Source organism: Conger conger, chromosome 7 (genome assembly GCF_963514075.1).
Source record: "Conger conger chromosome 7, fConCon1.1, whole genome shotgun sequence".
Lineage (NCBI taxonomy): Eukaryota > Metazoa > Chordata > Actinopteri > Anguilliformes > Congridae > Conger > Conger conger.
This window is the reverse complement of record NC_083766.1, coordinates 17,826,037-17,849,003: the sequence shown is the minus strand read 5'-3', so window position 1 is coordinate 17,849,003 and position 22,967 is coordinate 17,826,037. Positions and strand designations below refer to the sequence as shown.

The 22,967-nt window shown below is 43.0% G+C and overlaps 1 protein-coding gene across 1 annotated transcript in view; it reads right to left on the bottom strand.

Annotated features, from left to right (window-relative positions):
- LOC133132954 (AF4/FMR2 family member 2-like) overlaps nt 1-22,967 on the bottom strand; it is a 173,653-nt gene that overhangs the window by 7,663 nt on the left and 143,023 nt on the right. Inside the window, exons 10-17 of the mRNA XM_061248804.1 lie at nt 8,502-8,661; nt 5,503-6,531; nt 5,217-5,332; nt 3,773-4,022; nt 2,896-3,032; nt 2,365-2,428; nt 1,269-1,405; nt 789-860 (exon numbers count right to left, since the gene is read on the bottom strand). Coding sequence (XP_061104788.1) covers nt 789-860; nt 1,269-1,405; nt 2,365-2,428; nt 2,896-3,032; nt 3,773-4,022; nt 5,217-5,332; nt 5,503-6,531; nt 8,502-8,661 — 1,965 coding nt within the window. The remainder of the gene's footprint in view (nt 1-788; nt 861-1,268; nt 1,406-2,364; nt 2,429-2,895; nt 3,033-3,772; nt 4,023-5,216; nt 5,333-5,502; nt 6,532-8,501; nt 8,662-22,967) is intronic.

Sequence of the window (22,967 nt, the reverse complement as noted above, 5' to 3'; positions counted from 1 at the left end):
GCCTGCTTTCTAAGCAAAACGGATTCCACACAACCCTACAACAAATGATCCATATAAAATAAGATATGACATTGTGTACATATGCATACACATGTACAGTATATCTAAACCATGAAAAGAACATGAGCATGGCATATAACAGAGTTCTACTCATGTTCTGCAGTTTTTACTTTGTTAAAATAGTGGGCTGCTATTAAAAAAGTAGTGATCTTTATCGTAGTGATCTTTATTATTATAAAAGTAGTGATTTTTGGTACGATGATTTTCCGTCCCTGAATTAAAAAAGAACGCTTTCAGACATGCCCTATAAGCAAATATGCAACCATAATAAACAACCAGAAATAACCAGGACAGAGAGACCTGACAGGCAGTGCATTCATGTCTCCCTTGCTGTAAAACAATATGCGTTTAGGTCGCTGCTTGGAGAAAGTAATTACTTATCCCCTAATAGCTGAATGAAATACAAGAGTAATGATCCCTATACGGTGATTAAGTTATTCGGCTGTGTTTTAAAAGCTGTCTTTAAGATACACATGATGATGCGGTGTGACATCTGGACTGAGATTTCACACCACAGATTGCTTTTTTCTTCTTCTTTTCAACAAAGCGTGGATTTGGACCCAAATGTTGTTTTTAAAATACACTGGATTTCCTGAAGACATGTCCACACACACAAAACATGAACTTACAGGATACTATCACGCAATGCCCTGAGAGTCCATCACTCTTCATCAACTGGAAATGAAGTGTTAGTACCAGGTCATATGAGGGGTGAGGGGTGAACTTACCACAAAACTGCTAGTTTCTTCTCAGCCACAGTGGCTGAATGACTGGTGAAGTTCTTTAACCGCAACGCATACCTTCAGAAAACAAAAACAAATCTTAATGCTGCTTGAACATGACTGCGTTTCCCAAGAGCCAGCATTACAGATCAAACGATTAAGCACTTGGGAATGCGTGACAGCTCTAGCCTCTCCACAAACTTCTCACAGCTCAGCTGAGCTGAGCTTCAGCTTCCTGCCATTATAGTACATAATACATTTTTCATTAAAATATTTCAATCACCGGCACGCGGATCTCTACGGGCAATGATTTGCAGGAGAAGTCCATCCGTTTTAATTTACATTGACATTATTACAGCGAGGGCTCCTAATCCCTTCACTTCTGCACGGTGCTGATCATTATGCCACCATGATTCCCCCGGTTTTTAATCACGGTGGGTTGGGGTATCAGGCTGGGAGAGAGCAGGAGGCGGGGAAGATATTAACCTGATGAGCTCCACTGTTTCTGAGTACATGGTGTACGGCGATTTGGCCTCTAATGGGTCCCGTTCCATGGCGTTGCCGCACTCGATGAACGAGAGAGCACCGTCGGTGTAATTAACGGCTTTACCGAACTTCTCCAGCTGTCAGGCGAGAGAACAGAGGCAATTAGACATGTCCAGACAAAAACATGCAACTAGTTCTCATATGCGTTTAAAAAACTCAAAAACACAAAACATGAGCGGCATCTTCAGCCAAAATGTTGCCAAAAAAGGGTGAAGCACATATATTTTTCCTCTTGAATTAATCCTGAAGGCAATTACAGGGCAATTGATTTGCCCCTTTCCTCATTCACCCCTATCAGTCCAAACCCATAAGGAAAAAAAAAAACACATTATCACATTACTCAACCCTCGCCACCAAACACACTTCCTCGTCGGTGCTGGGTGGTAAAATTGATTTGCGGGCCGCTCTCCTCGGAGATCAACACTCTCGTTGGTCCTACTCCACTGAAGTAAGCTTTTTTTACTGGCTGATGGAAGATTCAATACGTGTCTTTGCACTGATTGCAGTCATGTACCGTTACACGGACAATCAGTTCACCTCACTTTGTATTCATGGCCAGTTTTCTTCCCAAGTCTAGATTTATGGTCATATGATGTAACATTCAATAAAGGACAATGTCTGGAAACATAATTGCCGGAATCCAATTATTGGCATAAAGTATAAATCAAGTGAGGCGCGGCGCACTGAGGGCACTGAAGAGGTACGTGAAAGCTTCTTCTGCACTCCTTGATAATGTCTCTCTCACACTAGACACAGGGAGCTTTGTGGAGTGCTTCCTAAAACGAATGCCTTCCTCAGCTTGCATTTACTATTTCTTGTTACTTTAACAACCAAATTAATCGCCGGCATTCAATATTTCAAAGTAGGGCTTCTGATACTCGATTTCTACTCATTTAAACCACACAAAAAACATTAGGTTCCCTGCAGAACAGATCAGACAAGATAAAAGAAAGCCCAGGCATTGCAGTGTTCAGTAAATCATAAACTCTTTAACCATGGCAGCTAAAAAACAAAAGATAAACATGACTACATTTACCAGTGCATCTGCTTTGTGCTTCAATTTCTTGGCTTCCAGCATGTAGTAGTCTGCATTGTGAAGTCTGTTTATGGGGGAGAAATGAACAAATCTTTGTTAGACTCTTAATAAACAAACCTCACTCTCATATAATACTGTTAATATTTAAGCAATCTGGACAGTAACCTAACTGTATTTTTTTTTGTCTTACTTCTCTGGACCGGGGTGGTATCAAAGCTAGTATCCTATAATTCAACAACTGAATACAGCTACAAACAGCTGAACGCGGTTCTTACCTTTACGTTGGGTTTATGTGCATTCAATCATGGATATTGCACAATAGGTAATGGATAGTTTAATTATGTAAAATGCCTGTCATAATTAAATGCACATAGATCCTCTTCAATTAGAGAAAGGTGTATTAAATACTTGAACTAATAGCTTCTTGACTTGTATTGTAATCACTACAAATGAACTTGATTAGCACGCTATCGGTAATTTGCTGTTAGTGGTATCAGAATGATACAGTGAGACCTATATTTGGAAACATACGTGTCATCAAATGTCAGCTTTGGCCTCCTGTGCTCTGAGCAGTCCAGCAATGTTGACAGTGAACTTGGCCACAGGTCTGGGTCACTTTGGCCGTTGCCTTGGAAACTCCCGGAAGGTTTACTGTAAGTGTCTTCATCCTGGGGGACCGGCAAACAATTTGCTGATTGTGTTCAGCATCTCTGAGAAATTAATCTGCAACATTTCCACTAGGCTACGTTTCTTGCTTATCTTTTCGTAAGCTTTGACAGATTAAAAGAGGATTATTCCACACATGGGATACATTCACATGTCTTTAGTGCTGTTCGGATTTTTCTCCACAAGGTAATTAGTATAGTAAACAGACAGAAAATTATGGTAAATGACATATTGAAGACACTATTTGAATAAGCCAGGCTTCCAACAGTTCTGCCTTGTCCAAGGAGTATGTTGAAAACTGCACTGAATCCAGAGCTGGAAGATTATATTGCTATGGCGTTTATGTATTATGCTTTTTATTATGCTATTATGTTTCTTTTTATAATAAATCTAAAAATGAAAGAAACAAATGTAAAAAAAGAAAATCACTTTTGGAAATGTGTCTTGTGGCATTTTATTCAGAATACATATCCTTCATTCTCTGTGAAGCCTGAATGGGAGTTGTCCTTTGGTTTCAACTGAAACCCAAGCCAAATGTAAACACCAGTTTAAATCTCAAAACCTCTTGATTTGAACCAAGAAAGAAACCGCCCTTAACTTTTTAATTATAAAGTTTCCGCTTGCGGATGGGAAGATTCTTTCAGATACAGTGTCGGCAAGCTATAGTTAAACAGTGCCTAAACAGTACTTCAAATTTTCCTTATTCAGTTTTAACCAGCAGCAGCATTCTGTTTATACTTACATTGACAACCTTGGAAAGCGTGACCGATTTGCTCTCCAGTTTGCGGTGTTTGTATGAAGACGAGGAAGATGAAGAGCAAGGAGGAAACGAGCAGCTGGGGAGTATGGTGCTGGTAGAATTGGCGCTGCCCTCTTGGCTGAAAGTGCTGCCTTCACTGTTTCTGTGCTGGTGTGTGGGTTCATTGGAGAGAGGAGACAGTGGGGGAGGAAGAAGCTTTTCCTCTCTCTTCCGAGGTTGTTTCCTCAACATGCTATGAAGAGAAGTGAATAGAATCTGAATGATTTTGCAACTCACATGCACATATTTCAGATATCTTAAAGGTATGAAATACAATGTGTTTCTCAAATGCTGCTGCGAAGCCATGTTCTATAAATACAATCCTAAAGTCACAAGTGTAATGGTACCTTGACCAATTACAAGTGTTGTTTCTGAACAACCATCTACATACACACATACTCTACATCGCTTACTAAAACAGTGGAATTGTGGCCTACTATTATAGTGGCTGTCTATGATCTACAATATCCTCAGGCCTCTTTAACTTCAACTAACTGCAAATGAAGGGAAAGGTATTTTCACTTTAAAGCTGGACTAGCGTTTCCTCTTGAGATTATAGTGATCAAGGTGTTTCTATATCACCAATGGCACACACACATGCACACATGCAAGCATGGACACTCACATGCACACACACCACTTAACTGGCTGCACTGTGTTGAAGTATTTTGAATCAATACTGGGTCTTAAAGTCCCTGAGGCAGTGTTGAGCAAATATTCATCACTATTTTTATTTTCCCCCTGTCTTCCACACAGAATCATTCCACCCCTTATCATAACTCAAGGGATATACTACACAAGCTGTACTGTAGATAGCCTGAAGCATAAACTAACACAATGCTAAGGGAAGTTAGGACTGTATCTGCTAGGTTAGCAAAAACAACTTCTGTTTTTCTAAAAAGAAAACAAATTCTCAGGAAAATATTAAATATCTGGGTATGCTCCAAATTTATTTTTGGAGAGACAAAAACACTTTTGTCAGACCAATTCCGTGGAATGTGTTGTAAGGCTATAGGAAGTGCATTACAAAATGCCCACCCAAAGGTCACTTGGTACGCCACACAGATGGACAGATTATAGCTGTTAATCAAAGTTAAAATGGGCTGATGATGCACACAGGTTTCCCATACATCTTGCATCTCTCTAGTCCTGTTCGTTACCTGAATCCTGACTCAAGAAGAGCACTCGATTCCAGAGAAGTGCAATCCCAGCATTAAACTGGCCTTGCTTCATAACAAGCACTACCATCCTACATACTGTGAGCACTGATTGCTGTCAACAAGGTTTCCACCACAGGGTCATCGATTTCTGCCAGCATGTGCTAAGAGCGATGTTGTCTGCACAAACGTAGCAGAAAAACAGATGCTCGAGAGCTGGCAACACTTACTCTTTTGTGCTGGTGAGCTTGTGGGTGTGTATGGGGGATATACACGGTGGAAGCAGGGCCGTCTCCTTCTCCAGACGTATCTTTTTGTTCCCAGTGACTGCGTCACAGTTCTCAGACTGTTGAGACAAAACCAGACTTTATGAGATTCTTCGTCACTACAGATCTTCTGGTTTTTCTTTGCAGTTCTACAGTCTGTTGGTCGAACGGCATTTCTGCCCACCACAGTGAGTACAGCATGTTTGTCAAGTAAAGTAAAGGCAAAAGAGAGGCGAAGCCAGGCACTTGCCTTGTGTTTCCTTTTGGATTTGCTGGGAGGCTTTTCTGCAGGGGCGGGGACAGGAGACTGACGTCTGTGCTTAGTGCTTGAGTCCCGGGGTTCGGCTTTTGTGGGGAGCGGGTCCGGGGCGTCCCGCCCCGGGATCCGGGACAGAAAGCTGAGCTCGATTTTGACCCAGAGCGACTTGATCTCCTCAAAGTCCCTGAGTGGGGACAGCAGCACATTCTGGGCAGCGAGGATGGGTGAGAAGAGGGGGTCCTCCAGCAGATCCCCAGCCCCTGGGTCTGGTATGGAAGTACTGCTGGTGCTGGTGAGGCTGCAGACGCTCAGGATGTTGCTGCTGCAGTCCTTGGCTTTGAGCAGGCCAGCGACCGTGGGACCGGGGCAGAGGGGCGGGATCTTCGCCTGCTCCTCCAGGTCTGAGTGGCACTCGGATGACGAGGACTCCGTCTCGATGAACTCCTTGGACTTTGGGATGATCTTGCTTGGCCCTCGGTGCTTCTTCTTGTCTGGCACGGGGGCAGGAGTGCTGGCAGGGCGAGGCTCTTTCCTTGGGGCGGTCTTACCATTGGCCCCTTTGCCCCGAGCTTTGGGAAGCTCTGGGGGAGGTGGTTCTTTCTCCTTGGGGACGGAGCTGGGGTTGGTGGGTTTTGGCCAGCTGGGCTCCTCCCCACCAGGCCCACGCTCCACCTTTTTGGGCTGCTTTTTGCCGGTGGTCCTTCGGGGCGGAGGCAGTTCCACCACGGGTGGAGACTTGAGCTTGGTACCCTTGCCCTCTGGGGCTTTTTGGCCTGTCCTGGGCTTCCCCTTCTCCCGGACAGGGCTGAGAAGAGCTCTTTCCTTGACATCGGGCTGAGACAGGGCTCCGCTTGGCTTGCCCTTGTCTGGGCCATGGCCCTCGTCTCCCTGGCTGAGCCCGGGCTGAGAGTGGCTGATCCCATGGCTCTCAGGCTGGGTGCTGATCAGAGCCTTGCTGTGGGGATTTACCTTGTTCAGCCATTTATCCAACTGCCATTTATTGGTTGACGGAGGTTCAGGCTACAAAGGAGGGAAACATATTTACATGTAAGCACTTTGCAGAGATTCTTATCCAGAGCAACTTATACAGATAATACTCTTACATACAATATATTTATACAGCAGGATATTCACCAATGTAACAGCAGCACAACAGCTGGGAATCCAACCTACAACCTCCAAGTTACCAGCCCTGACCATTATACTAAACTGCTGTCCTATGCTGCACTGCAAATGTCATAGAGTAATAAAAGGCTAGAGAATGAAAGAAATGTCGCCACAATAAACTATGCTACAAGAACAATCAAAAGCATAAGCTCCTGAAGTGGGAAAAATAGATCAAAATTACACAGAAAAGTGATGAGCTACCAAGTTTGTGGAGAATCAAGCATTATTTTCACTTAGGAAAGTCAGCTGCTCGACTGTTTTAGGTAAGATTCGGCTAAAAGACTGCCATCAGCATACAACACACAATAGAATAAGCAACTTGTTCAACCTTGTCTTCTTCAGTCATGTCTTTGTCAGGCATCAATAAAAAAGTATAGCTTGTTTTGATGTAAAATTGTGGTTAATAATCAGTTTTTCTCATTCATTATAAACATGCGCTGTAAAAAATGAATAAAACCAGTAGAGGTATTGACAGATGCCATAGCCATTTCATCCGTTATCACTCTTGAGGTGCTTGGATGAATTTGTGCAGGAGATGCTTTCATCACTCATATTATCCCACAGTTGGCGTGAAGCATTATGCTTTGACACAAGGATAAATCTTTCAAACTAAATTATCAATGATGCTGTTGAGTGATTTTTCACAATGATGGCAGTTTGCTCAGCAAATAATTGTTCACCGTGGACAGCCTACATAATGAAACATTATAAGCTGAAGAGTGTAAACCATACTGTTTGACCTGCATGGTGATGGAATCTTCCAGATAATGAAATGGGTAACATTTTACCATATTTCTTTTAACCTATGACAAGAAATGAAATTGAAAGAAAATAAACAACTTTTCAAAAAACATTACAATTAAAGTAATAGCAGGACAAAACATAGTGAAAGGTTTTGAAAATCTACGAGGCAAAGTGTTTATTAATATCTAAAGAATAATTAAAGAATCTCAAGTTGCCAATTAACTTCTTTGGATAGCTCATGGACAGAACCTCTGCATCTGCAACCATGGTAAGCCTTAGCTAAATCAGGAGAGGCTGTGCCTGTTTTTATGTCTACCAAAACAAAAAATTTTCTGGAAGGGTTCTGACTGTTTTCCTCCTTGAGATGAATGTGCCTTGAGGTGCAAAGTCCACACACACATCCACATGCTCATAAACATTGTAGTGAGTGGAGCCACAATTAATTGTTAACTGACTTGTTCGTCACTAACACTATACAGTATCTCTACCCATTTTTGGGTGGCTCTGTAGATAGGGACCAGAGGACATGCAGTGAGTTCATCCTCTGGAGTGGCCCTAGAGGAGATGTAGTGAGCTTGTTCAGACCTCCAGTGGGCCCTACAGGAGATACAATGAGTTAGCTTTGACCTCCAGAGCGGCATCATGTGAGATACAGTGAGTTAGCTCTAACCTCCAGAGGGCCCCATGGGACATATAGTGAGTTAGCCTTATCAACACAGTGTCCTCTGGGAGATACAGTGAGCTAGCTCTAATGTCCAGAGGGCCCCATGGGACAAACAGTGAGTTAGCCCTATCAACACAGTGTCCACTGGGAGATACAGTGAGCTAGCTCTAACCTCCAGAGGGCTCCATGGGACATATAGTGAGTTAGCCTTATCAACACAGTGTCCACTGGGAGATACAGTGAGCTAGCTCTAATGTCCAGAGGGCTCCATGGGACATATAGTGAGTTAGCCTTATCAACACAGTGTCCACTGGGAGATACAGTGAGCTAGCTCTAATGTCCAGAGGGCCCTACAACAGATGCAGTGAGTCAGCTTTGACAGTGGCCCTGCGGGGGATGCAGTGATTGGTCCTACCTCTGGACTGGCTCCACGTGACGCCTCGTTGCACTCGCTGTCGCTGGAGCTGCTCTCGCTGTCCGAATCCGACTCCGAGCTGCTTTCTGACTCGCTGGAGCTTCCCGAGGCGCCGCTGGAGTGACCTGGCTCACCATTCCGAGCCGTAGGCCCCGGGAGACTGCAAGCACAGACAGAGAGGGAAAGGGGGGAGGAAGTATTCATGTATTAATGTCTCCTAGGTGGTTACTGGTTACTGACTTTGCTCTGGGATGTTAATATATTTTATTTTTTCATGAACTGCTAGCTCTTCACTTTTGTGAATGCATTTGCATTATATGTACTGTCTTTCACCACACTGGCAAAGTATCAAAGTAAAACAACCCAGCAGGAAAAAAAAAAAAACCATATCAAAGTTGGTTCAGCAATAATTTCCTGTACACCCTGTCACAGACTGCACCCCTCCCCATATAGAAGCATCACCCGTCACTGATAGCTGCCATTCATTATCCCTCATGAACGTTAATTAGAAATGAACTTCAGGAATAATGTCCGGCAGTATTTTATGGTTTATATGTTTAAATCCAGTATGGGGAAGAAGTGAAAATGGGGAAGAAGTGAAACTAATTTTAAAACAGAGTGACAGTCAAAACAGAAACTAGCAACTGTACTCTTGCCTTCATTAGTGCTGTTGTTTATTGAATGTTTTTCTGTTAAACAAACAACATTCACAGTCCCTGGAAGGATTAAAAGAATGTGGCACTATACTACATGCTAGAAATAATGTTGACAAGAAACTACACAGCAAACACGGCCAACAAATCATACCAAAATTGACAAAGCAACTGTCTCACAACTTGCCCTGCAAAAACTATAACTAATTTGAAGCTGCTCATGAGACCACTGAAGACAGTAACTGTTGGGCAAAAAGGATGAAATTCTTGTCAATAGCAGTAACAACAGCTTGGATTGAGGGGACCAAGGTTATGAATTGGCCATCACAGTGAGAATATCAGTGACAATTGTGGGATAACTGAGCAGGACTTAGGGAAGCTACTAAAAGCTATAGATTGCTGTAAACAAAACATACTCCAGATATAATTAAAAAACATATGAAAAAAGCGTGAATCTACAGTATTATTAAAATTAAAGAGTTCTAAAATATGACACAAATGGGTTCGAATCCCCGTCGGCCGGGGCCTCTCTGTGCGGAGTTTGCATGTTCTCCCCGTGTCTGCGTGGGTTTCCTCCGGGTACTCCGGTTTCCTCCCACAGTCCAAAGACATGCAGGTTAGGCCGATTGGAGAGTCTAAATTGCCCGTAGGCATGAGTGTGTGAGTGAATGGTGCGTGTGCCCTGCGATGGACTGGCGACCTGTCCAGGGTGTATTCCTGCCTTTCGCCCAATGTATGCTGGGATAGGCTCAGCCCCCTGCGACCCTGATCAGGATAAGCGGGTTCAGATAATGGATGGATGGATGGATGGATGGATGAGTCTATTTGGAAATATGACTACTGCCTGGCTAAAACAAGCATCTATTGTTCCTTTAGCATGTGTCAACCTGGCTAAAGATTTTAACCATTTCTAAACAAAGACACAGCTTGGGCAATCCATGATGAATAGCTCCACAAAGGCCAGTTTGCTAGCACCCCACCATGGTAGTTATTCCTCTGAATTCATTCAATGCGTCTGTCAAACACAAGTGTAGTGCTGATTTGCTGACACCGTTCAGAAAGGCCAGTGACATCTATTCCAGAAAATTCTCATTTCTGTACCGCTTTTGGTAAATAACACCTTCAAACACCTTACATGGATGCGCAAACAGCAGGCCAAGGACAAAAAAAATAAAATAAAAATACACCTATAAAAGTCTTACGTGTTTATGTTGGCGCTTTGTTGTAAAAATATTGCATCTTGAATAGTGACAGGCTGGGCTAAGGGCCCAATCTCAGCGATTACACTGGCCCTCCGCCAAACTGTACCACTTTTCAAATAATAAACACTCACAGTCCTAGCTATAAAAGTCACTAAAACATGCCCTTATTTGAGGGTTTAAGCCAATTTAGCCACTTTACACCCCTTAGCTGAGTTCTACTGCCTCCAGGACTTGCACTTTAAACTTCAAGACACAGCCAAGGAGTTTCAGAGGCGGGATTGCATCCCATATGCCAGTTTTTTGTGTGATCCAAATCAAAGATAAAGGGCAAGCAAAAATAGCTTGTGGGCATGTCTTAAATCCTTTCCATTTTCCTTTAAAGGCTTTCCTTACTGAAGGAGGCCGATGGCCGTCAGACTTCGGGACGAGTGGTGAGAAAACACAATAAGGTCAGCTAGGAACAATTGCTACCACTATCCCCTCAGCTCCACAGAAGATACCATCTCTTAACCTTAATCCACGCCATGGTCTCCTGGTTCCCACGGATGTACCCCAGCAGCTCAGCTGTCCACTGCCTGACTCCGCTCCCTGCTCAGTTCATAATGCTCCATGTTCCCGCCTCTAAGCCAGTAGTAAATGCCTAACAAAGCCCCAAAGTCATATCCACTCCACTCAAAATAAAAGGAGAAAGGAGAAACCGTGGGGCAGCTGAATCTCAAACCAGGCCGGGGGCCTGATTCCCCACCATGGCGTTTTCTGTAGTATAATCCCATCTCTATCTGTAACCATCTCTGCTTTCCACCTGTCTGAATAAAGGAAACAAAAGGAAGGACTCTCTGCTCACCTATTAAAATGAAATTTATTTTTTATTTTATCTACGAACATGAATTCGATTTAGGATGGAAAAGCAGTGCTACTGATCCAAAAGATGTGGGTTTCATTCCAAAAAAACATTGTTGCTCTACACCTGGCACAAAGCATTGAAACATATTTAACTTCATTTAACAAATCAATTAATTTGTTCAGTAGTATACCCAACTCTGTAAATGGATAATGTAAAAGGAGCACTGAAATTGAATGAGCGTTCAATGAGGGGAGAAGGAAAACTTAAATCAGCCAAACCTTAGCAAGCGTAATTAAATGGGAATGGGTTTACAACACTGAAGAGGCCAGAAGGAAATGATTCCCTAACAACAGCAACACACAGAGCCCAGGGAATGCTAAATCACAAGGTGGATTCTCATGCTTGTACAAATAACACAAACGTAACATTTATAATTGAGGCAATGGTGCATTCATACAATATCAAAGAAAAAACTTTCACGATGCAAACTCCTTAAAGTTAGTATCGTAATTGTCATCATTCACAACTTTATTCATTCAGAACTTTATTCAAACTTTAACATGTACTCTATGCATTCTGTAAATGAGAAAACAACCACCAAGTGAGAAACCTAAAACGGCTAGGAGGAAAATGGAAAAAATGAAAAGAAAAACCTGTCCATTGTCTACTAATAACATTTGACAAGACGTTTAAAAAAAGAGAAAGGGAAAATGACCTGCAGAAATGAGTGAAGAGAGGCATAGTTGAGAGAACTTTGGGGTTCAGAGCCAAAGAAAACCAGGCAGATTGGAACGCCCGGGGGCGACCATGTTGGCAGCTTCAGCAGCACGCTCTCATCGATTTCTGATCTCTCTTTCTATTTACACTGATACCGTAATCCTAGATCAATGGCCCAGATAGCTCCAGACAAGTGTCTGGATCAATGGGGCGAGCAGTGAAGAAGCACGCTGGTGTTTTGGAGATGGTGAAACCGGGGTGGATGAGGGGCGGTAGAAAAAACGAAATGTCAAAAACGTTATTGCCTCTACTTTCTGGAGTTTGGAGAAGAACCTCGCTGAAGTATTGAAGAAGTCAATGAAGGTTCACAGTTCACAAACACTGTACTTAAGATGGGTCGAGGAGCACTGAAAGCAGTGAGAGTATAAACAGGCAGGGATTTTGGGCCCTTTGAATTTGGGCCCCTCACATTGGACTCCACCTACACAGGCCACACCAACCCTGTGCAATTCCAGCAGATTCTTTTGAGGGCCCCTGTCAGTCAGAGTCCTTGATATCTTCCTAACCCCCCCCCCACCACCACCCCATATGGTGCCCCTGAGGTAGAGCCCAGCAACATCTCTCTGACTCAGTCAAAGTCCTTCAGCTCCTTCGCTGTATTTGTTGTTCCTGATGATTTAAACATCTAATGCTGGCAAAGACCCACCGCTCTACCCTTAGCAGGTTAAATTAACATTCTGTTATCCTCCAGGCAATAATATCCAAGGGCAGACCTGTCATTTTACTCTCCAATAAAGTTTAATCCTTAATTATGGATGAATAAATTCTGCTTGCAGTCTGAGGAAAAGCGAAATCTACACCGCACTCTGGAGACCGTGTTTGATTTTCATTCCAACACCAACGCCGCCTGTGTCTGATTCTCATTTCCTCGCCCGGCAATGCCATTCCAATATTAACAGCCAGACCCCTCACTGTAAACTCCTGTTTTAATAAAGCGCGCATTATCATTTTCACAAGGAGACTGAATCGCCCTCAAAAAAATCTTGAGGGCAGGAATCAAGTGATGCTCAATCATGTACGAGCAACAGGGGGTACTGTGCACGCACATGTCTGCGGGAGAGAGAAGGAGGGGAGGGCAGAGCGGAGAGGAGAGAGGGTGCCGTTTCGGTGCCGTCCATAATTCATCCATCCTCACCGAGCCCCTCTGTGTTATTAAATGAGCTTCAATGCACCGCGAGGTCTATTATTTTTATACATCTCTCGGAGGACAACTCGCCGCAGATTTCCAAAATGATAATGCACTCTGCCTCCCGCCCGAGAATTGATTAAATCCTATAATCTATTAAACGGTAAAGTCCTCACTCTGAAAACGTGTAACGTTGACTGTTATGGCCCCTCCCTAACGTCGTAAAGAGGCTCTCCCAGGACCGGGGCCTCGGCTGCAGCCCGGGAAACCGCACGCTCCGGAATTATGACCGTCACGTTTAGGAAAAACCAATTACGGTAAGCAGAATTCCCTTGATCGATTGTTTGACTTCAACGGTGTCCTAATTCACTTAGAGGCCCCGGTCTGCTGCGGGAGTCGCGCGGGCATGATGAATTAGTTTCCCTGCCGCCGGCCGCTGAAGTCCGCCTCCTGACAGGCCCTCTGCACTTTATTTTTCCTGGACCAGGAAGTGCGCAGGAGATTAAAAAGGCCATCAGCAAATAAACAAATAAATAAATATTCGGAACTATAAAAACCAAACCTTTGCTACAGATGGTGCAGCCTCTTTGTATTTCTAATATTCTAGTCTGTGGTGAAGCCTCCTCCATGTTCCCTGCCCGCGTTGTCAGATTTTACTTTCCCCCCCACCATCTCCTCAGCTCCTCAGCTCTGCAGCTGGTGTGCTTAAAACCAGGAATTGGGAGAAGAAAAATTCCGGGGGCACAACAAAACAACAACCTTATTTAGAATTCAACTCACATCCACTAACATCTGCATGCCTTTGTGTTTTTAGCTTCTGGATTCACAGATATGTGAAAATGTGAAATCCGCAGGCAAAAACCTAATTGCACGGAAAATGCAAATTGTCTTTTTAACTGAAATTGCTTTATATTTTATATATACGTACGTATATATAATTTCATATTCGGGTGCATATAGAATAAGAGTGGGAGTAGCAAAGAAGTGTGAGAAATACAACACTACTGATAATGGAACATGGTGTCCCTTAAGTGTTTTGATAGATATTTTAAAGATTCTACTGCTTGACAGCACATTGCCAAATGGGACAAGTTTTCGAGGCATAATTCATAGTGAGGAGGCCTTGATTTCTGGCAAAATATAAATACCTGCAGCAATTAAGCATGCCACAAAATGGCTTCCAATGATTTCCAATGAAAGTCTGAAAGGGTCAAGTTTGTGTAGCATGGAATGCCCTAACATTGTTTCAGAGTTCTCCCCTGCAGTATTCCTGACCTCAGTGGGGGTCCCCTTGTCAGATGTCATTACGTTTCTCCTGCTGTGCGACTTCTGGTTTTTCCATGGGTGTGAGGGTCCATGCCTCTATCCAACACCTGAATTAGTAACCTTGACACGCGAGAAACACATAGAAAGAAACCGGACCTGTTGTGAATTCCCCACACGCCGCTTATGTGGAAGAGTGCAGGTGTGATGATTGCATTAATGTCCGAGCTGCTCAGCAGCACTTTCCTGACATAATACGAGTACGTTTCCAGGGCTGAAGACTATCCTGGCACAAAGTGTGCCCCAAAGTGACAAGTAATGAGATCATAACGCGGGCCCTGGGCGGTCGCCTGAATAAAGTGCTGGGACACAAACAGCCTTTATCTCGCTGTACACTGAGAGACCCGTGCAACGTTAAAGGTGCAAACCAGTCATCAATGATGTAAAGACGTACATAAGGTGCAGTAAGTCGGTCCCTGCGGAATATGGTATAGATAATTAAACAGCTCTAGAACATTCCTCCAGATTTATTATTGGTAACAAGAAACATGGTCAGAAAATGTTTGAGCACACACACATGCATGCATATTTGTAAATGTCAGATGGAATTCATTTTATATTTATTAAAAATAAACTGAGAAAGAAAAAAAAAATCTGACAAACAGATATGACAATCATTAGATTCAGTGAGGCAATTTCGGCAAGGTAGAATTCAAAGATGTGGATGTCTGTGTACAGTATGCTACAGAGCTAAAATAGGCATGGCTGGGAGGACATCTTGCAGTGGGCGGAGTTACAGCGTATGCCTGGTGCTACACCCATCCCGGCACACCATGACAGTGTGTGACTGCTGAGCCACAGGGTGGCAGGGCCAGATCACCAGCCACACACTGTACAGTGTGAGCGCAAGCAGCTTATGTGCTGACACGCTCCCTCAGCGGCCACAAAAAACACCATCAAGCACCGTTTTCATTACTTGTAGGTGCATTATATCATTATCTCATTTATTATTATGTAAATGCATAAATAAAAAAGCCAGTGATGACAACAAAAGGTGACAACAATGAAGTAAAACGTTAAAATAAAAAATGAGAAAGAAATTAGAATTAACCAGTAAAGGTATAAAATGGAAAACAGCTTGAATGGAAAACGGCCATTTTGTTCAAAAGCCAGATCTAAGGGCTCCTACAGTGCCCTACTGTGTGTGAGTTATGGCCTGAGCCTGGTAATTTATGCCACAGTGCATACGCACAGAGAGAGATCACAGCCGAAGGAAGCCTCACTTTGGGCCCTGTTTTTGGACCCCAGCAAACATAACAGCTGCAACTCCCTTTCCTAAACTACCTCAGCACAAACACAAGGCTCAGACTAGAAGCCAAAATATTCACTAATGAGGACTTGAGGAAGGAAGGGAATCATTTGCATGCAAATAACTAGAAGTTTTCCTTTTCTTAAAACTCCATGCCAGATTTTTTTTTTCTGTCAAGTTCATGCACATAAAGTTAGTGAGTTATGCTAAATCTCAGGTTTATGTTTATACATCATGTCATAAATAGTGAATTGTATAAAATGACATTGCACTAATTTATACAACTTATATAGCTTATTTAAATTCTGCAAAGTAGTTAAAAACAAATGCCTTCCTTTCACACAATAAATCCTCTCTCTTAATCTTGTCTATTCAATTAGTTGATGTTATTCATATCTTTTCCCCCTAATATAGAACAGCTTTGTATGAATGAGAAGCAGAAAATTTGGACTTGGCCAGAAAATTGCCCACGGTTTGGTCACAGGAGGCTTGTAAATATTCCATCACAGAAAATGCCACTTCATTATTCCAGCCCAATGACATGGAGTCAGTAAAAGGCTTAGAGGCTGGTTTAACACTAATGACATTAATCGCTGAAATGCTTTAGTGTCAAAACCTTCTGTTTTTAAACTGCACACACACACACGTGCGCACACACATGCGTGCTCGCATGGAATCACACAAACACGCGCACACACACATGCACACACGCAAACACACAAACAGACAGTACATATTAAAAATGGATTCAGCAAAGATGATATGAAAGGTTTGACTGGAGTGTTTTCAGAGGATGCAGGAGGATGCTGACTGAAAGAGGAAACACATTAATGGATGCCTACAGTGCAGAGTTCTGGTGGAAGCAGCCCATCTAATTATCTTGGCACTATGAGCCTAACAGGAGCAGCTCTGTACTTGCTTGCTTGAGCCGCGGATTAGCTACTAATTCGCACCAAGGATCGGTCTTCAAAGAAGCACACCAGCTTCTGGTTTGCCAAAACACAGAGTGTGTCTCTGAATCAGGACCAGCTGCCTTGTTTCAGGAAATGAGAGATGGCTATTTAATGCATTCAGTCAGACTGGGTTCAGAGGCAGAGCTTAGAGCAGGGATGTTAAACTCCACGTTCTGGAGGGCTCATTGTCTGCAGGTTTTCATGGTTTCCTTTCAACCAGCTGCCAGTTAAGGCCCTGAGAACAAGGTATGTGGACTTTTTTAACCAGCCAATGGCTTAAATTGATCATTAGTGCTGGAATTTCACCGGCTTCTCTGAGGTCAGGATCTGGTGATCTTATCTTCTGACAACATTTGTCAGTTCCACTGGTCTGAACAATCAAGTTGGTTTGAGGCATGCAAACCCTGCCGAAACACCAGGAAAAATGACCCACAGCGGTTTCTGAACACACAATAAAAAAGGATGGCGAGGATTAACTGAAGCCTTTCAAGTTCCTTGGAGTGTCTGGGAGGTCTGGCACTCATAACATACTGCGGCATGCCAAACGCTCATGACCTTGCAGCTACAGTATAGCGCCTGACGAAGACTGGTTACGGCTAGGTAGCTGCAGTGTTCCCTTGCCAGCTGATCGCTGATCCCCATAGTGCACGGCTAGCAGCTGGCCCTTATTGAAGGTGACGACCGTGGCGGGATTACTACCAGCTGTCATCACATCCGCGAAACCGATGGAAATCAATCTTCCGTCTCTAATGTTTGTTTCCTTTTCACTACACAAAATTTGTGTTCCATATGATGCGGACATGCTTAGTGTGTGTGTTGAGATGGCAAAAACTGAATGATTTGTTTCATCCTAGTCGTCCCAAAACATGAATTAGGACTTGAAGGGGAAGTGAAAAGAAGCAAACTTCCAGCCATGTTGAAACACTGTATTCTTCCTTAAAGTGTTGTGAGTGGGTGAGAAATTAAAGTTTGTTTAGCAAGTACTGCAATAACTCCTCTGGTGACTGACAGCTACAGTGGGAAAGGGGATTAATAGTGCACTTCAGGCTCACAGGAGGAGCTCACAGAGTCAAAGCAAACCTATGCTGATATTTCCTCGGAGGTAACTATTAAGCATTTAGAAACGATGCCTGTTTTCCACTGAAGTATTTACATTTATCAAAGACAGATGGTGATGAATAATCATCCATGGTGTCACAAAAGAAAACAAGCACCTACACAAATACACCGAGTGCATTCCACCATCTTCATAGGGGATACACGGGAACGGGAGAGGTATCATAAAAGCAAATTTATATCTCAAAGGCAATTAACAACACAATAAACTACCCCCCCCACCCCCACCCCCACCGAATAAAGAAATCCATCATCATTTTTCAAATAAATTCTCTACACTCATAAATAGCCAGTGTTGTTTTGTAAATCAACTTCCTTTAGCGACAGTCGCAGTTTCCTTATAATAGATGAACACTTTCACAGAGCCACTGTGAAAATAACATTATGATATGCTGGTGTGCCAGTTATAAGCAGTAATGGACATTATTACAGTGCTGTTGTGGTGTTACATCAGCCTTATATAACCTTAATAGCAGGGGTGAGATGGGAGGGCAGTGCTGTGGGTGTTCGGTTCGGCAGACGTCCAGCCAAACAGTATCCTCTGCAGCAAAGATCTTTAAGACCCATGAGGGCTTCCCGCCACACAGCAGTGGGCTATGTGATGGCGGCTCCAGAAACACAAAGGGACCACAATGCTACCATTTCATACAGCACGCTCCGCTCTCAGAATTTTGTTAACCTTTTTATAACCAAGCATCTCCATCTCGCCCTCCCCCCAGCCTGTGAATGGGGCATGTGTTGGGACTGGTTACAAAACTCTGGGGTGTTTCCAAAGCAAAGAAAGGCTGTCATGGTGGGCTTGTTAATATGTGCCAAAATTTGCATTATGGTAATGATTTTAATGTGCGAGAGCTGAATGAAAAGACAATATAGCTGTGAGGGAATGAGAATAATATGAATGATACTGATAAACAATCATGTAACCTTTTTCCTTTTTTGTTTTATTATTATTATTACTATTATTATTATTATTATTATTATTATTATTTGTATTATTATTACATGTATTATTATCATCATGAAATGTAAAGCTGACTCCAAGAGCATCCGTGATGTGAATTTAATCTGTACACATGGTGGATATGTTTTCCCTGTAAAAGAGGCACTTCTATCTGTGAATAAAATCCATAAATAAAACCAATAGCCCTCAGCTGCAGCTGTGCTGTTAGTACCTTCACATTAGAAGGCAATTCCACCTCCAACAATGGCAAGCAATCACAGCTGCTTCAGTGTATCGGATGCTCAGACAAACAGGAAATAAGTAGGTCACACAGACATGTGCACTTTATAAGGAAATCAGTTTTTTTTTCAGGCTGAATGCATGTCAACTCATTTTACCTATTTTAACCATATATGTGGGTAGGTTTAGGCAAGTGCAAGTCTGTGCACGTGTGCATGTATGAATTAGCTGTATGAGTGTATGCATTTATGTGTATCTATATGCATATCTATGCATGTGTACATATGTTTTTGTGCATGTGTGTGTGTGCTCCATGATTCAATCTGAGAGACTGTTTTCAACGGTACATATACACTACTTTTCCTGAGAAACTGCAGGCTACACTGACATGAAACATGAATGTGAAAAGTAGTTTGTTTTTTTTCCTCCACCTTTTCACTTTGATAAATACCTTTTGGAATGTCATTTACAAGAAATGCTCCTGGTTTAACAAAAATAAAGACTTTCTGTGCACTAGCATTCCCTCCCCTGACGTGCCCATTGCTCTTTTAAGTTATGCCTGATGCATTTTACATTCCTGCCTGCTTGCCTGGGAAATATGAGCCGGCTTATTTCCATTTTACTTTGCTTTACCTCGTTGCTTGTGTCCTCCGTACTGGGTCAAATACTGCTATCGCGTGTCCAGAAGATATTTTCACAGCACACTCGCTACTGCCATAATGAAAAACATGAGAATCAGTCCAGTTTTCACTGTATTTATTCATTAATACCGTGAGAAGAGCAGCTCTTAAATTGCCATTGATAACCCTGCTAATTGCAGTTAAATCTTACCAGAAGAAGCCAACAACTGAATAATTAAGATTCAACGACTCAGATTTCTGAGGGATAGATGGCACAGTAAGCATGGCTTCGGAGTATCTGTTGCCATCAATTATAATGATTCTGACAATAGCCAAATAAATTAGTTCCAGGCAACATGCATGGATTTGTGTACAGTAGTTATCTCTCAAATGTTTGCCATGGTACATGTATATTAGGTTCCTCTCCTTTTCAGAATTTTTTACCAGATCTATAATGCAAATCATTATAATGATAAAATCATGAGTATTGCAAAATAATTTAGAGAAAAAGTATATTATCACTGTGCTGGATGTGATGTTAGTGCATGCACTGCAAACATATCAATACTAGAATGATTCTAAATTCTAACAGGAAATGTTTAACCAGTTAATTTTACTGTTTGTATTTCTTGTCAACAGAGCTCAAAGTGTTTATTTTGTGTAAATGACTGCCATTACAAGATCAGATGTGGTGTCCTTATGGAAGCATTTCACTGGTATCTAAACAGGGGTATCCCCAGTCTACCTGACCCGCTTGTAATCCTCTCCACTTTGCCACAATCCCAGATAACCGGGCGGTGGTTTTACGGCGCAATTCATCTTTTTCTTCATCAGCGCGTGAGCACATTTAACAACGCTCCCATCTCCCCATTAAGCCGAAGGCTGTGTTGATTCAGGTTATTTTCCCTCCGCAGGCCGTAAATTAAGACGGCCGTGTCACTTTAGCGTAGAGACTGTCGCACAGCCTGGGGGACAGACACGATCAGTGGCAGCGGAGAACGCGCTCCTGCGACTCGATTAATATTCCTCCTGAAAGGTGCAGACGGCGGGGGGGATTTATGAGACGAGCTGACAAAGGCGGCCCGGTGAGGCTCGACAGCCCCACACGTGGGCCCGCAGAATACCTGCCCGTAGGTTACCAAAGCAAACTATAAGCAGAGCAAGTGACAAACAATGCAAACAATTTCTGCTGACTTTGACATTGACAGGTAAAAATAAAATACAGTTAGATGCAAGGGTATTGGGACAGCGACACAATTGTTTTCACACGCTGAAAACAAAGACTGAAGGAAAAAAGTTCCAGAAGCAAACAGGAACTGAAGATGGCTGCAGTACAGGCCTGGCAGAGCACCGCCAGGGACAATACCCTGAGTCTGGCGATAGCTATGGTATGGGTCGCAGACTTCAGGCAGCTATTGCAACCAAGTACTAAATATACATGTAATAACTTTATTTCAGATTAAGTTAATTTGCCCAATTGCTTTTGCTCCCCTAAAATGGCTATGAATAAAAAGGGATTATAATACCTACATGGATCACCTGATATGGATGTAAATAAAATTCTAATTCAAATGAAAGCTGGCAGGCTGCACTTTAACCTCTTATTCCAGGGATATAAGAGAACTGCTGGTTTTCCATCCTTCCTTTACCTGGGAGTTGGGTGTAAAGACGGTCTGGCCAATCAGTCGGTCGCACTAATTGTTTAGCTAATTACCTGGGAGAAAAGAAAACCAGGGCCGGATTTGGATTTGAGGTCCAGATTTGATGATGGCTGTATTATACTGTACATTGACGTATTTAAAATCCAATGTGGAGGACAGAGCCAAAACAAATGAACGTTGTGACACTGTCCCAATACTTTTGCATGTCACTGTACATAGTTTATTGTTTCGTGCTGAAAAAAGAAGAGGAGGCACTCGTGGCCTGAAGAGACTGCGGGAGGCTGTCAGTGGTGAGCGGAGACGTTGACATGCTGCGTCGTCTTCGGCTGCTGTCTGTCAGTCAAACCTGTCAGAATCAGATTCCCCCTCTCCATAGGCAACGGCTCCAGTGCCAGATAAACAACGGTGTACGCAAGCCAAAATCCGGCATGTAATAAGCCCTTGTTAGCATGACCTCCACTGATATAATAACAGAGTAACACAATTCCACTGATTGCATCTGCACGCGCAAGCCTGGCCTCACCTGGATAATAGCAATCTTTTAAAAAATCACAAAGTTGAGAGTCCTCAAAATGGAAATTGTGTAATTTTCTCTGTTGTGACTAAATAAATTATTAAATTTGTGGCCAGGTTATTAAATTTGAGCAGTGCAAAAAAGGAAGGATTTGATGTCGGATGCTTTGCTTCGAGCAAATTTTCCATTCTAATCAAAGAGAACCCCTGATAGCAATACTCCACCTTTAAAATGCATATGAAAGTTTCTTGGCGTAGATGCCTGGAGTTTGATGTTCTGTTTTGTAGGAAACTTTCCCCACCACTGAAGTTGGAGAACCGAACTGTATGATAGTTCACCTGGTAAATAAGATAAAATAATTTCAGTAAAATACTGTATAGTAAACAAGGTGTTGGATGCCCAGGGACCATCACTGCTGGTATTTTCTTTCTCTGAATAAATCATAAACGGACTGCATTCATCCAAAGCACTTTACAATTGATGCCTCTCATTCACCCATTCACATACGCACACACACCAATTGTGTGCCATGCAAGGTACCAATGGGGGTTAGGCGTCTTGCTCAGGGAATCTTTGACACACCCAGGGTGGGGGATCGAACCGATCATACAGACATGCTCACGGGAGCGAGGGTCCGAACACTACATGAGCTTTAGAAGGTACTAACTGATATTTTTGACAAAAATGAGTTAAGGGTACTAAATACATGTGTGAAATTCTATACAAAAATACTGTATAAAAGTATGAAAAAATGCTAAATTTAAAAGTCATATCTGCTTGGAGCCCATTCACTTCAGAATCTTTGAAGCTCAATATCTCAAAACTACTCAGGGCGCAGATAGAACTTTCTCATTCTCAGCTCACGACCATCAGAAATGTCATCTTTCAGATCTGTGGCCTACTCGCCTGCAGTAGAAATCTGAGAAAGTGGGGGCTTTCAGAGTTCAACAACCGCCCCCCCCCCCGAACACCTCACCCCTCCTAAAGTCCATCATGGCACTGAAGGCAGACTCCTCGGGCCCTCCCCGCACACCCAACAATCCTGCTTCTCATGGAGCCGGGACCTTTGATAACTTTGAAAGGGAGCGATTTGATTTGGAGATTTGTGAGAGAGGGGCTTTGAAGCTCGGGAGGAACTCGGGCTGGGGCTGTTAAAAGTTTCCCCCTGCGAGACGTCCCGTACACTGTGGGATCGTGGGGTCTCTCTGCCCCTCTGCCCCAAACTCCCTTCGCGGTCTCAGCACAGCT